The sequence below is a fragment of the Carassius carassius genome, chromosome 38 (assembly GCF_963082965.1).
Source record: "Carassius carassius chromosome 38, fCarCar2.1, whole genome shotgun sequence".
Taxonomy (NCBI): domain Eukaryota; kingdom Metazoa; phylum Chordata; class Actinopteri; order Cypriniformes; family Cyprinidae; genus Carassius; species Carassius carassius.
In genome coordinates this window covers 24,389,192-24,405,387 of record NC_081792.1, presented here as the reverse complement: position 1 = coordinate 24,405,387, position 16,196 = coordinate 24,389,192, and the positions used below count along the sequence as shown (strand labels likewise).

The 16,196-nt window shown below is 37.0% G+C and overlaps 2 protein-coding genes across 2 annotated transcripts; one reads left to right on the top strand and one right to left on the bottom strand.

Moving 5' to 3' along the window:
• The first annotated feature begins 1,896 nt into the window (after positions 1 to 1,896).
• On the top strand, positions 1,897 to 4,119 carry LOC132119610 (mitochondrial intermembrane space import and assembly protein 40-like). The gene is made up of 3 exons (XM_059529724.1): positions 1,897 to 2,060; positions 2,640 to 2,738; positions 2,815 to 4,119. Exons 1-3 carry the CDS (start codon positions 2,039 to 2,041, stop codon positions 3,141 to 3,143), a joined length of 450 nt encoding a protein of 149 aa, XP_059385707.1. The 5' UTR covers positions 1,897 to 2,038; the 3' UTR covers positions 3,144 to 4,119.
• Positions 4,120 to 4,211: 92 nt separating this feature from the next.
• On the bottom strand, positions 4,212 to 11,283 carry LOC132119609 (netrin-4-like). Its single transcript, XM_059529723.1, has 10 exons — positions 10,673 to 11,283; positions 9,531 to 9,991; positions 8,672 to 8,980; positions 8,334 to 8,460; positions 7,565 to 7,753; positions 6,557 to 6,773; positions 5,982 to 6,109; positions 5,262 to 5,330; positions 4,983 to 5,153; positions 4,212 to 4,895 (listed from the first exon to the last, which is right to left on the bottom strand). The coding sequence occupies exons 1-10, from the start codon at positions 10,758 to 10,760 to the stop codon at positions 4,759 to 4,761; spliced, it is 1,896 nt and encodes a 631-aa protein (XP_059385706.1). The 5' UTR covers positions 10,761 to 11,283; the 3' UTR covers positions 4,212 to 4,758.
• Between the last annotated feature and the right edge of the window lie 4,913 nt (positions 11,284 to 16,196).

Genomic DNA, 16,196 nt, shown 5'->3' with positions numbered 1-16,196 from the left:
ATTTAAGAATCAGTAATACAATTTCAAACCCCAGTGAACTTTTTCCATTTAAAAAGTATCAAGTATAAAACCTCTCAACAACCCGACATATCACATACCAATATAAGTATTAGGCCCTGTTTGTGTTGCTCAGCGTCTGTCTTCTGTAATGAGGTGTGTGGGTAAAAAGCTGTCAGCATAAAAGCACAGGAGCAGGACTAGTAGCCTCAGTTAATTAGTAAAACAGAGCCTGTACGCCGTTTCCTGACAAGCTGTCAGTGAAATCTGGGGTGATGACAATAAAACAGCTGCAACTGTTCAGTGTCCAGAGACTGAGATTTCCAAAGTAATAAAGAAGAGACTGGTTGGTACACATATCTCTTGGTTTTATTAGTGAAAAGTTCTCCATTTTTTCTATACAACACTGAACCACAGTTGTTTCTAAAACTTTGGTTGTTTCTAAAACTTTAATGGACCAATTAAACGCCCTTTTCAAACTCTCGTAAGATATCTGCTAAAAATAGAATAAATTAATCTTTTTTGTTTAGTTTTTTCCTCTCTGATTTTCAAACGGCATTTCCACCACATTTTGTGACTAAAATAGCATATACACCTTTGTCTTGCTATGGTCAATGTCATAGCTTGCAGTGTATTTATCCTAAATGCACACAATGTCACAACATTTTCCTATTTTAACAAATAGTGTTAGACTGAAAATAACCCTCAGTAAAATTAATAATAATAATAAAAATAATAATAATTATTATTGTTGTTATTAATTAATTAATTAATTAATTAATTAATTAATTAATTAATTAAAAGTCCAATTGAAAAGTGTTATTTACCTTTATCTAAACTTTAAATAGATTTTTTAATCCGTTTGTGATTACTTGAGTCTTTGCTTGGATTATCATATACGTTTTTTAAATTAATTAATTCGTTTTAGATGCATTTTCACAGTTTAAAAAGAATAAAACAATAAAATCTGTACGTATAAATTTAAACGTGTACATCTAAAATGTTAAAGGTTTTTTTTGTGAATGATGACATCCCAATGTGATCACACCTCAGCCCAGTAGATGGTGGTAATGCTCAATGATTGCAAACTACCAATAAAATTTACCGAAGAAGAAGAAGGAAGCGTTAACGTTAGTTCCTTTAGCTTTATTTTGAAATGTAATGGAGACTTTGCTCAGATTCTTCATCAGCTCTTAAAAGTATAAAGTCTACAAAAAGTAATAGAGAAGATTTGTTAATGGAAATTTATACTTTATTGTACAGATTGAAAATGGAAGGTATAACTGTATATTTTTGTTGGGTACCAGCACATATCGGGATAATAGGGAATCAAATAGCTGATAAATTAGCAAAAGAGGCATTAAAGAAAAACATGGTGGAAGTTTAAGTCCCTTTGGGTAGAAGTGAAATAAAATCTGAGATTAATAGGAAATTAATACAAGAATGGCAACAAAGATGGGAAAATAGCAGAACAGGTAGGTGGTTTTATAGTATTGAGAAATCAGTAGGGAAAAAAGTACAGTTTTTTGGAAGATATAGAAAAGAAGTAATGATATCTAGATTAAGAATGGGACATACAGGATTAAACTCAACATTAGCATTAATGGGGAAGCATGAAAGTGGGATGTGTAACGAATGTAATATTTTAGAAGGAAGGATGGAAGTTGGAGGAGCTGATCACGCAGCGTCAGCTGAAGCCTGGGCTCTGATCCTTTGGGGTGGGTGGGGTATCCACCTCCCTTCAATTTTTTTTTATTTTTTTTTTTAACTTTGTTAAAAACCATACAGATTCATTACCCAGATGGATAAAATATTCAGTAGGTGGCGGTAATGCTCCTATGGAGTGAACGGCCAAACAACTAAAAGAAGAAGAAGAAGTAATGGAGACTTTTATTTTGATCAATCCGGCTGTGACGTCACCTGGTTGCGGTAGCTGCCTCCATGCTGGAGTTGATGTAACAGGCGTGTGGATTGATCATTGTACCGGTGTTTGAGATTCATTGATCGGATAAACGGCGATCAGACGGATCTGTCAGCAGACATGTCGTACTGCAAGCAGGAAGGTATAGCTAAATTAAATCGGATCTTATTATAGCATCTTTCATTGTGGTTTAGCAGTGCAGCTAGTTCTCGTGCCCTTAAAGTTGCTCTTGCCCGCCATGCTTGATAATATCAGTTATTTAAATATTAATCTTGAGCTGCAACTAATCTTTTCAGATGTGGTCAAGTGTGTCGTGTTATATTATCTTATGTTTGTGTATAGTGATGGTGATGAATGAATGAATTGTTGGTGGAAATTCGAGTTAACCAGAGTCAGCAAGCGCTCAATAAACCATGCATTTCAAGTGTAATGCAATACGTTTTCCATGACTCGTACATCTGATTTTATTTTGATGCAGTCATTCAGTCATCACAGCTATGTTGTGTGTGTCACCCTTCATGTAGCAGGTGCCTACAAGGTCATAACATGGAAAGTTCATAACCTCAGTCCACCAAATGCATCATTTATTCATTATGAACACATTATGATCTTTTTTTTGACAATAGTAACACTGGTGTAGTGGTCAGTTAATATATGATTTTCAGTGACTGTTTGTTTCACCCATAAAATATGATATCCTTTCCTTTGTGTCTCTCACTAGGTAAAGATCGCATCATATTTGTCACTAAGGAGGATCATGAAGCACCCAGTAATGCTGAGCTTATCGAAGAAGATCCAAATGATCCGTATGAGGATCACGGTACGTTTTTATTCTGATATTATTTATGTTGTGTCTAGGATACTCATTTTTACACTCATTTCTTTTAATCCTACAGGTCTTATTCTCCCTAATGGTGATATAAACTGGAACTGCCCGTGTTTGGGCGGTATGGCCAGTGGCCCTTGTGGAGAACAGTTCAAAGATGCCTTTTCTTGTTTCCACTATAGCAAAGAGGAGTTAAAGGGTTCCGATTGTGTGGAAAACTTCCGGAGTATGCAGGAATGTATGCAGAAATACCCTGAGCTTTACCCTCAGGAAGATGACGACAGCGCCCCCTCTGGTGGGGCCGATAATGCACCCATTGCATCCACTTCCACTGACTCTCCTCCTACATCCTCTCCTGATTCCACACCAGCAACCACAAAAAACCCAGCAGCTAGCTAATATTTATTTTATTTTCATTCCCTCCACACCTCACAGCAGAGACAGCTCCACTTTCGAGTATGAAGAGATAATATCTAACTATGCCACTGGATCAATGCTCTCCACCTGACTGCATGATGCACAGAGATGCAGGAAGCCCTTAAACATCAGGTTTTGTGATTAAAAATATCCAAATGACATTAATATGCACTTAAGGGACCTATAAAAAATGTGTTTTGAGGACCTGTATGAGTGGCAGATGAGTTTGTACTTGGCCTGTGAAACATTAGCTGCCATTTGAAACGTCCGGCTTTGTATTTTTCGGTTATTATTTGCTCCACAGCCTAAGCTAAGCATGTTTGATATGTGTTCTACAGCAGATCAAAGGCCATTTGGCATTGTACTTTCACAGCTAAGCAGTTTTGAGATACTCCACTAACAAGTCTATAAACATTCCATGTGCTCTTTTTGTTGTAGAACATGATTAAACAATTTTATGATGAAGAAATGTTCTGTTGCTGATGTCTTCGAATGCAAGTAGCCCAAGGCTGCATACCAATATAAACATCAGGGGTGTGAGTGAGCAAACTAGTAGCCTTGCTTGTAATCTGATGATGATACATTCATTATTTGTTGGCATTAACTATTATAATGGTGAAACAAAAACATATTATAAATGAGCAGATCTTCTGTTTAGTAAGAACATGCAAATATCTCTTGATCCAAAGACTGGTAGGTTTTGTTCAACTTGAAGTATCTAAACATCGAGGGCTGTTTCTAGATCCATTTTCAACACTTGCCAACATTAAACTGTGTTCAATTGTGCTGATATCAAATCCTTTTGAACCTGAAATATTAAGCTTATGTGGCTTATATGTTCAATCAATGGAATTTACAAATCTAGCTGTTTATCAAAGAACGACTGTTGGGTTTGGTTTGTCATTCAAAGCCTTGTTGTGATTTTTCTTGATTTGATTAAACAAGAAACCTAATTATCTTTTCATCTATGATATATGTGTCTCTGAAATAAAAAAAAACTTTGAATAAAATATATGATACTGAGTCCAAATCATGCATAAGCACTGGGAGAATTTGAATCAGTCAGTCTGTACCTTTTGTTTTTCATTTTTACAGTTGTGTGACACAAATGCATTTTTAAAAACATTTGACTGGAATGTAGTAAGAAAAAAGCAAATAAAATACAAAGGTATGAATGAATCACAAAAATGTCCTGCAGTCCTTTGGATTCACTGGCTTGAGTTTATAATGTCCATTCATTTCTTCAAGTAACTAATTTTTGATGACGATAATCTAAAAACTACAGAGGAAGCAGTACAGAAACCGTTTTGATCAGTCTTATTAAAGCCATAACCATGTTGTGTCCTCTCCACACGTCAACAGCCACCAAGATGACCAACGTTGTGCTGTATGGAAATTTCAGTTATTCTAAGTGACTGTTATGTGAAAGTTGCCATGCAACAACTTTATGAATCTTGTTTCTGGTAATTATGCACATTCCATTTCAGTTGTATCCGGTGGTCCTGGTCCATTTAGGATCCAGCTGCCTGCTTTGGTACAGTGGCATCACTTCCAGTAAGGGCTTGTTGTGCTACTGTACATGTGGGTAAAGTCGTGCTCAAAGGCAGCCCTGATGCAGTGCTTCTGTGACCTGAAAGCCCAGGATGGGGGTCCAGAGGACTACTAGACTTTGCATAGAGACCAGTAGCCGTCCTGCATCAACATCTTCAGGACCTGCTAGTAGATAGTTACCTCCTAAATATGGAGACAGAACAGTCACTACTCCCATGGCAAACTACACTGAATCAAAGCTGTGACCCAAATAGATGTCGAGTGCTGTACCTGGGTTGAGGATGGGACAGGTGCAGCCACGGCTGGTCCAGGAGAGCGGGTAGAGACTGTGTGTTCCCTGGGAGAGGGGCAGTTTTCCCGAACGAAACACCTTCCTTACTTTCACCAGGACAACTGCGTGTGTGCCTTTATCATGAGCTGACAGCACACTGGCTTTGATCACTATGAACGCCACAAACAGTCAATTTTCTCATAAGATTTAAATGTTTAGACAGCAAATGACAACAGAATCAATTCATAGCATGAAACGACACTAAAACAAATCCTCACCATATGCCTGTTTTATCTTGCAAAGATCTGACACACTTTTCAGCTTCTTTTCCTTACAGCTGCACTTCCCTGTAAATAATTCACAAGAAACATTTCAAAGGTTCTGTGTATACATATTAACGTATTTAATCTCACAAAAACACATCCTGGTCATAGAAATGGTGTTTTCCAGAAATAAAAGGAAGTGCATTTTTAGGATTAAGATTTGAACATATGTAGTTTAATCGTATAATCATAAAATTGGCTTAATTTTCCTTAAGTATATTTATATTTCCTTTTTTTTTTTGGGATGACCTGGGGTGTATTTTAGAAAGAAAGGTTAACTTACCCTAGTATATTTACAGCTAACATACAAGACATTCTCAACAGAGTGAAGAATCGACGAGTCACCATGGAAACCAAAGTGCCATACCTCTTCTTTCTTGTTGATTTGTTCAATGGTCATTTATATACTTAGTGCATATCGCCACCTAATTGTTGGTTGTGCAATCACTTTTAATTTTTTTTTCTTTTAATCTCTGAGAATAAGAATTATATTGTTTATTTGATGCTAATTATATAATAAGAAATATCACATATGTATTTTACAGTTGAAGAAACCACATAAAAAGCCACATTTTTGAATAGCCACATCCTAAAGTCAAATTTCCTGCTGTGGTTTCCCACGTTTCACAATAGCCGCTGTTCGTGTGGAATGTTTTGTTACTGTAGTCAACTCACCTGTATAGTACAATGCAGAGACGGCCAGTTCTCTAAGCCACACCCTCTCGTCCTCTTGAGGTTTAAAGTGGGACAGTTCAGGAATTTCCCCCCCAATTGGTACATTGTAAAGCTTGACACTACCTTTGCTGTAAAAGAAAAATGACACGACAATAAAAGTCAATGGTATTTCAAAATCTCCAACAGGTGTATGCAATCAAAATTAAAGTCATGGTCACACTTTATTTTAAGGTCCAATTCTCACTATTAACTAACCATTAACTATGACTTTTGCCTTAATTAACTCCTAATTTGCTGCTTATTAATAGTTTATAAGGTAGTTGTTAAATTTAGGGTATTGGGTAGGATTATGGATGTCATGCATTATATGTACTTTATTAGCACTAATAAACAGCCAATATGTTAATGATAGGCATGCTAATAAGCAACTAGTTATTAGTGAGAATTGTACCCTATACTAAAGTGTTACCAAAGTCATTAAAACTAGATATTTGGATTTAAAATGACCAATGCTCAGTGTTTTAGTTTCAAATCCCAAATGGTACATTTGGAAAGAACTGAAAATTTAGTCTGACCTGTCTAGGCAATGACCTGTCATGGGATCACAGGTCAAAGGGCACACACAAGATTTGCAGCCCTCCTCTCCAAAACCCCAGTACCCTGCTAGACAGTGGCTGCAGGTGCTGCCGCCCACACCAGCTTTACAGTGGCACTGTCCACTTCTCGGATGGCACCATGGTGTCCCGTCACCAGAATGTACTATCACCGAACCAACCGGGTCACACCAGCATCCTGTCATAGAAAAGATCTTTGGTCATTGGTCAATCAGCTCTTCCCACTGCTTTTGAGTCACTTTAGTGGATTGTGTCAAACTGCCAGTGCCGCCACTAGGAGGCAATAAAAAAACTGTAAATGGATGTTTTTTGATACCAAAAAAATATATATTTATTTACATTTTTTTGAAGAAAATAAAGAGTGCTTAAGAATGCTAAGTGGTTGTTAAGATATTGTTAAGGATAAGCGGGAATGGTTTATTTTATTCTAAATGATTTTTTTTCTTATTTCGGCTCAAATTATTATGTTTTAAAATATATTTTTCCTATTTTCTCTTTTTTGGTATTGTCCACCAGATGAAATTAAAGTCTTTTTAACTACTGTTTAAATTCTTACACATTCTTATTTAAGTGTAACAAGTCCAGTTGCAGCTCCACTTTTAAAATTAGATATCCATCCAGCCCTACAACTATTTTTCATAATTTTTAGATTCTTAAAAGTGTGTCTTTTTTTTTTACCCCTCAAATTTTGAACTTCTTCAAATATCTTTTCCAATTTTTGATATTGTAATGTCCACCAGGTGAAAACTGTGACCCAAAAGCAATTTTAGAAAAACAAGAAGTTATATTTCGATTAAAGATTGCAGATTTAACTTTAAATTTTAAATACAAATTTTATTATAGACCAAGAATATGCTGTAATGAAGTAAAGTCAATTCTGGGTTCAGTTAGGAATAATTATTTGAGGGCAGAACCCTTTGAGATCTTGTTGTCCTTTTCTGTTTCTCCCTTTCTTTCTAACTGTCTTACGTATGCAAGCATGCGGGGAGTTGAGGGGTCTGGCAGGGTGGCGGTGGTATCCGGGGCGACAGCGCTGGCACCGGCCGCCCACAGTGTTATGCAGGCAGTTGTCACAGACGCCCCCGCTACTGCCTCCTGTCAACAGCCACACACGCTGGGAGAAGTGGCAGCTCTCTGCGTGTCCGTGACATTCACACTCTTCAGCAACAAAAAGAAAACACAGAGGAAAACTTACGGAGAAAGTCCTTTTAACAGCTTTTTGTACTGTAATCTAAGTGGAACATTTTCTTAACAAATAAGAGTTTGCACCTCCAATTTTAAAATTAGGTATTCATATAGCCTTTCTACTATTTTTTAATTTCCATTATTCTTAATATGATTCTCACCTGATTTATTTATTTACAAATACTTTTTTTAACTGTAATAATTGTAATTACCAAACGGTTTCTGTATTTTATTCAATAGTATGGAAGTCCAGCAATTGACTATGGGACCAGAAACTGTTTGGTTAACCACTTTCTTCAAAATATCTAATGTTCAACAGAAGAAGGAACCTCATACAGGTTTGGAACAACTTGAGGGTGAGTAAACGATTAAAGAATTTTATGTGGTTCTTGGTTTTGTTGTTCTTGGGTATGGTTTGAATCCCTGCTGCATTAGAAAGCGCCACTAATTATGACATGATAAAAAGATAGAAAGGCCTTCAATAGCACAATTTCCATTTTCTAGGATTAAAGGAATTTAAGGCTGAATCAACACATACAGTAAATGCACTCACTCTGGCATGGGTTGCTCTCCCCGCTGCTTCCGTTGGCCGATCTCCAGGGCTGGTTGTTGTAGAGCGGGGCACACCTCTCGCAGTGCTCGCCAGCTGTGTGGTGGGTACACGCACACTTGCCAGACACCTGCACTCCAGAGGAATGATTCACTTTCAAGTTGCTGCCCAATCAAGCTCTACATATAACAGCCCACATCGTATTCTCCTAAATGCTGGGTGAGTGGACATACACCCTCAAGTATGCAGAAGAGGAAGCAAGTTGCTTCACACATTCACTCTGTCATTCATTCTGGCACTTACAGGTGGCTGCGATGCCGTTCGTCCTAAAAATCACTTACCACTTTACTGGGTTGCAGGCTGTCTTGTCCTTCATTTTCAGGAAGGCAATGTTCAGCGTGGCCATGACACAAACACGTCCCTTTAGCCAGAAGAGAGTACACAGCAAATGGGGTTGAATCCTGAGCATCAGAACTTGGTGTTGGAGGCAGGTTTGACTGCTCCAGGACACTCCACTGTTCTTTCGAGATGGGACACTGTTGAGATTTTAATAGCTGTATTCGTAGGTTAGTCACTGTCAGACGGGACAGTGCCTCAGGACTGTAGGGATCAACAATCCCACTTCCTAATCCTAAGGACCGGAATATGATCTACAGTAGAAAACAGTTAGAAAAAAATAATTATGAATTACCCTATTCTCATGGATAATACACCGAAAAATGACTAAAATCTGTCATCATTTACTCCCCACTTGACTTTCTTTCTTCCATGGAACACAAAAGAAGATATTTCGAAAAATGTTGGTAACCAAATTGGTCCTACTGACTTCCATAATATGGACAAAACATACTATGGAAGTCAATGGGATCCTGCTCGAACTGTTATTTTCTGATGTTACACAGAAAAAAGAAATGCATAAAGGTTTGGAATATGAGAGGAAGTAAATGATGATTGAACTTTCCTTTTTGGGTGAACTGTCCCTTTAAAAAGCATTAGACAGATTTAAAGTACTTAGATTTAAATAGCTGTACTCAAATGAGGGAATATTTGGTTGTAACGTTGTTTAAAATGGATCATTTTAAGCCACTTGTATGTTGATCATGCTTACATGCTTCACATTTAAAGCTACTGCAAAATTGCAATTTACCAAAAAAAGAAAGATGTTTTGTGGTGCTTTAGAGACCTTATTTCCTTCCTTACCTCTCCTCGGCTGCAGGGGACCGCACTGGAATATCTGGAAGTGCAGAGAGATCCTGGTTGACTTACATCATCAGGAAGCCCGAACATCTCAGTGCAGTTCCTGGCAAACAGCTTTAGTGTCTCCCAGGTCTGGCCAAAGTCCTGGGAGCGTTCCAATCTCATAGCAGCAGGACGTGGGGAACGGAACAGCATCACAACGTGACTCATGCAGAATCGTGTCTCCAAGTCAAGACGGATTTCTTCCTGTTCTCCAGTGGCCGCTGCTGAGCCCCACCAAGTATCTGGATGAATAAACGGGTCATCGGCCATGAGGGCAGGAGGATGGAGCTCTGCTAGACAGTGTGGCTGGGTTGGCAGGCAGGAAGAGCTATTAGTGCTGCAGCTAGTCAGCGTGAAAAGGGTCCTGCCACTGACCAAGTTACCTATAGGTGGGCTGCAAGCACGGCCATCACATCTGGACTCTGTGTAAAAGAGGGAACATGGACATGCATTCACAAATATATCCAGAGAAACTTTCATGCTGATGATTTGAAATGCACCAGTTTTGAACACTGAACTTCTCTAAACACTTCAAGTCAGGTTCTGGCATGTCACAGCACAATGTTTGACATCCTGTGCCTTTAATGTACTGTAGCTCACAGCAGGGCTTTCACAGAACCAAAAACTGTGTAATTTCTCTTGCAAATGCTGCAGAAAAGTAAAGTTTAATATCATGTAAAGATAAAAATTAGTAAATAGTAATACTTAAAATTGTTTAATATAAAATGGATTAAAATACACACATATATATATATATATATATATATATATATATATATATATATATATATATATATATATATATATATATATATATATATACTGTATATATACAGTTTATCATAATATTCTTTAGACATCTGTTAGGAAATTCAAAAAAATAAATAGATATACGGACGGACGGACGGACGGACGGACGGACGGACGGACAGACAGACAGACAGACAGACAGACAGACAGACAGACAGACAGACAGATAGATAGATAGACAGATAGATAGATAGATAGATAGATAGATAGATAGATAGATAGATAGATAGATAGATAGATAGATAGATAGATAGATAGATAGATAGATAGATAGATTGCTTTCCATGACTTGCCAGTAAAACCCTGCAGGGATGCAGGAAATAAGATCACTGTGCACTTTAGTATCACCATCACAAACTGAGGTCTCCTGAGATGTTTCATGTTTGGCAGTCTGGATGTAAAGGCAGGTTAGTTATCCATAGTTAGAAGAATAGATAAACCATCATGTCCCAATGCATGGTCAGTTCACTTTAGAGAGATCTTCACGGTCTGTTTGGAAACAGAGTTTGCATGAAAAGTTCCAGGAAATACAGCTGCTGGTAATCCATCTTCACAGTGAGTCAGTAAGAAATCTTTTCTGATGATGGTGGTGATCTGGGATGCACCTGTCCAAACGGCTCGCGGTTCATTCCCTTAACGTTGTTGTTTTTGTGCATTCAGATGAAGGGCGAACTATTTTCCTTTCTGTGGCTGTACATGACAGTCCTTTCAAACTGAAGGTAAAAGAAGGACAAAACTGCGCAGGTCACTTTGCTAAAAGCAGTGTGTCGCACCTATCCGTAACGCGCAGCGTTGTTTCAGCTTCCCAAGAGCACGCATGAATGACTGCGATCCAGTGGCCTGAATCCGAAGCGTTGAACGGATCGAAGAGAAGCTCTCTCTAGTGCCCCACAGTGGAATGCTACACTAGTGCAATTCCCTGCTGACATCAAACAAGTGATCTTGATTACATTTTGTTAACTTCTGTACCAGACATGAAAGTCCTATATCTGAAGAAAACATCCTGTGAAATTAAAAGATAATAGAAAAATGCAGAAAATGGATATATATATATATACACATAACCATTTTTTAACCTGTGGAACGCAAAAGGAGACATATATCAGAATGTCCATGGTTCTCTTTTCCACACAGTGAAACAAGAAATTAAAATATATATAAAAAACATGATTTGAATACATTAGCATATAGTATAACAATGCAAGAGTGTATTGTTGTTATTAAAATTTAATTAATTAATAAAATATTTTACAAAAAAAAAACATTTATGAATTTACTGAAACGTTTGGAATATATTTCTTTTTCACAAAGCACTAATGATTTTCTGGGTCTTTTATTTGGTGATTCTGCAGGTGAGTGCATGTGTGAGTTACAGTTAGGTCAGATTCCCTGGGGTTGGAGAACAAAGTTAATGTGATCCAGCCACATGGAGAATTCCAGAAACGGTCTACATATATACCAGCACCAAAACCTGCTCTCCTTAATGGGGTGAGAGATGTTACTTTACGAGCTTTTTCCTCCTGGTTTTGAACTGCAGTAGTTCTGTATTATGGGTGCCTTTGATGTTTCATTTAAATAAAATTCTAAATACACACAAAAATACATATATATGTGGACTCCAGTAGGTATATAAAGAATAAAGTCATTAGACAAATGTTTCTGCCTGGTTGTTATTGAAATCATGCATGCTGTACATAAAAGTATGGACACTTGTGAAATTAAAGGAGAAGGCAGTGTACATTTTGAAAAGTATTACATGTAGTTAGAGCTAAACTATCCCGAAATTTCTGCTTTGAGTTGAGATGAAAAACATATGAAAATGAATTTGACTGAAGTTCAGAATAAGTCTCCTCAGCCTCTCTTTGACATAATCAGATGGCAAAGACTAGTAACATATTTTTCCATTAAATATAAGTATGTTTAACGATGGCTACCACATATACTTTGAGTGTGGAAGTGTTGTGCCCCTTATACACTAGTTACACTTGCACTTGTGGTAATGATGAGAGGAGAAATGCTCTTTAGAGTATGTGGGTCCGCTATCACAGAGATAGTTTGCTAGGGCGCAGGACAGACGGGGAGGGGAGGACAGACCCAGCTTGAATGGAACTTCCATCACTCAGAGTTAAGTGAAAGGGTTGGAGAGCGAGTGTCAGACTATTAGAAGGTGTTCTGGCCTCGGCAAGAACTGACGATTGGTCAGCGACGCAGTGGGAAAAACCTTTTGAAAGGGAACTGTTGTTCACAAATAAAGACAACGGTTTTATGATGTTTTCCTAAACATAAAGGCTACATAAGAGGTTAAAATTTCAAAGCCACGTGCATTGACATAAACAGCTCAAATTAAGTCTTTGGTTTTATCGATAGCAAAGTTTAATTGTAGTCACTTTAAAGATGTTTACAATATGTGCAAATTTCTAAAAAGCACCCTTGCATATATTCTATGTTTGAACTTAATTAGGCGCACTTATACACTTTAAGAAAAAGAAGAAGAAAAGAAACACGAAAATATTTTCTCCACACAATGCAATGATGTGCAAAATCCAAAATACAGGTAAAACACCTGTAAAATAAATTAATTCAGAAGACTAATTCATATTAATACCTTTGTGCCCTATTTATTTTTTACAGACTGACTGACTTGATAATCACACCTAACCCATAAATAAACAACATATCTGTTAAAATGTAAATGAAATGCACCATGCATGTTCAGTCATTACAAAAGATGAGCAATAATTTATTTGCTATTTTCAAAGCTAATAACCAACATACAAATAAACATTGCCAGTTTGTTTAATATAATTTAATTTAAGTCAGTGTCAGTCTATGCTTATACAGTCACTGCTCATTATTTCGTACTTTTTTGATTCCTCATCTTTCGCATTGGTTTAATTTTACTTCTTTGATTTCTCTATATCTGCTCTTTAATAATTTTCCTCCCCTGCTCTCATATCCTACATACATCTCTTCATGCTTTCATTCTCCTCTCTGACACTCACTACAGCGGCTGGCTGCCCTCCAGGTCATAAAAAAGAGCTCATAGAGCAGACCTTCATCTCCAAACCTCACATCATTCCAACTGTGGGACTTTCTGCCGCCCTGCAGACTACATGAGCAATAACTATCTTTATTGGGGCTCATGTTAATCCTATTGATGGTGTATTATCTGTGAGCTATTAATATTTATTACTTCCAGATGTGGAAAATGGATGAATCTGTCTTTTTAAGAATGTTTGATTTAGAAGTTTTCAACTTTTTAACTGGCATTAATTGTAATTGTATGTGTGTGCCTTTAAATGTGTGTACTTTGTGCTGACAAAGAAACCTCATTATAATATCCCGTTTGCTGTTGTAACTGACATCATACATGGTCAAATATAACCAGATGTCACTGCAAAAGTTTAATTCAGAAGTTTAACTGTGTGGGGTTTCTCTGGCTGTTCCCATGCTCTCTTCTGTGGCATTAAAATTAGGGATAATACAGCAACTTTAGTGTCTAGGTTGTATTTTGTAAGCTTGTCGGAGATGTCTGATCTACTGGGATGAGCCTAAGGCTATCAATGTAGCACACATTATATCCACTGACTGAGCGCATGCCAAAAACAGGAAGAGATGGTCTTGCCTGGAATTAGAAACAGCCATTTCCACCTAGAAATAAAACAGATGACACAGTTGGCATTCCTGATCAGATGTTATGAAAGAACAACTATCTTTTGTCAAAGAGATTGTTAGCTTTTGTAAACACAAAATAAATAAAAAATGCAAGAGTTTATAAGGGGTTTCTTTAAGGTAGGCTTATATATACTGAACAAAATTACAAACACAACACTTTTGTTTTTGCCCCCATTTTTTATGAGTACACAAAGACCTCTTTGTCTCAAATATTGTTCACAAACCTGTCTAAATCTGTGTTAGTGAGCACTTCTCCTTTGCCAAGATCATCCATCCACCTCACAGGTGTGGCCTATCAAGATGCTGATTAAACAGCATGATTATTGCACAAGTGTGCCTTAGGCTGGCCACAATAAAAGGCCAGTCTAAGATGTGCAGTTTTACTGTATTTGGGGGTCCAGTCAGTATCTAGTGTGACCACCATTTGCCTCACACAGTTCAGCTCATGAAAAATGAGGGCAAAAAAAAAAAAGTGTTGCGTTTATAATTTTGTTCAGTATATATACTGTATACGCCCGTTTAGTCTGATTTGAAGTTTTGTAAATAGTCCAGAATACGTGGGTTTATTTCAGCTAAAAATGCAAAAGTTAATTGACTTAATGGTAACTGTGGTTCATTTAAAACGCTGGGAAAATAATTTAGTTTCAACCAGACTGCAGCCAATAAAGCTTTTCAGCTGTATTGCCCTAGTGTACAAGACTAGGGTATTTCTCCACAGGAAAGGAATTTAAATGGCAAGCAATTATTTGCACAGTATTCATTTATATCAGCTTGCCGATATTTGGGAAGGTTTGTGTGTGTTGGCTAGATTTTGCTAATGTTGTAGACTTTTCACAATTTAAATTGTAAAACTGTATCATTCTAAATGTTGTTTTATCTTTTTCCATGTTTCACACTGTTCAGTTTTTACCTACTTTAGAATTTATTCTAGGTGTTTCAATTCCAGGACTGTCATTCTTATCTGCAAATTTGCTGTGTGAATATTATTGACTATTGAATATTGAACTATTGAATATTATTGAACAAAGCATACAATACGGTGGCCGAGACAGCTCAACACGCTGCATCTTAAGAAAACACTTGCAAATTGAAAAAACATCAGCAAGTGAAGAAAACATCTTAATCAGTTTGACAACACAAGTGTTGCAAATCATCACAACACATGCATATAACGAAACGCGCTGCAAATACTTCACAGCACATGCGTACTAGAAACGCGCTGCAAATACTTCACAACACATATAAATTAAGAAATGCTACAAATCCTCACAGCACATACACATTAAGAAACAATTAATGAACCATTGCAAATTTATTTTCATTAACCTTGAATTTATATTTAGTTGAGAATATTAAAGTTAGCGATCTTAAGTAACGTTTTACATTTAATCATGTAATTATTCAGCTTATTTAGGGTAATAATATCCAAAGATAAAGGAATCATGGTGTTTAAAAAACATGTGTTGTGATGATTTGCAGTTCGTTTCTTTTTATGTATGTGTTGTGAAGGATTTGCAGCGCGTTTGTTAATTGCATGTGTTGTTAGGATTTTCAGCGCGTTTCGTTATATGTAGCCTATGTGTTGTGATGATTTGCAGTTCGTTTCTTTATATGTATGTGTTGTGAAGGATTTGCAGCGCGTTTCTTTATATGTATGTGTTGTGAAGGATTTGCAGCGCGTTTCTTTATATGTATGTGTTGTGAAGGATTTGCAGCGCGTTTCGTTATATGCATGTGTTGTGATGATTTGCAACACTTGAGTTGTCAAACTGATGAAGATGTTTTCTTCATTTGCTGATGTTTTTTCAATGTGCATGCGTTTTCTTAAGTTGCCGCGTGTTGAGCTGTCTCGGCCACAGTACATACAACATGTTTATATAACAGCTTTTCTACCTTATTTCAGATCATAACTTTTTTCGTCACTGTTTGATATTTAATGTGGAAAGCGCTGCTCAGTTTATGATTGGTTGTTGTTGCTTATCATTTGGCCATTATGTTCTAAAACTGAAACGTTTCACTCTGGGTAACTCTATGAAAGCAATATTAACAATTAAGTATGTGGGAAATTTTCACCATGATAAATAACCCCACTTACAGGACAGACTAAGTTAGGCTTAATTTTTGTAATGCAGACGTCAGTAT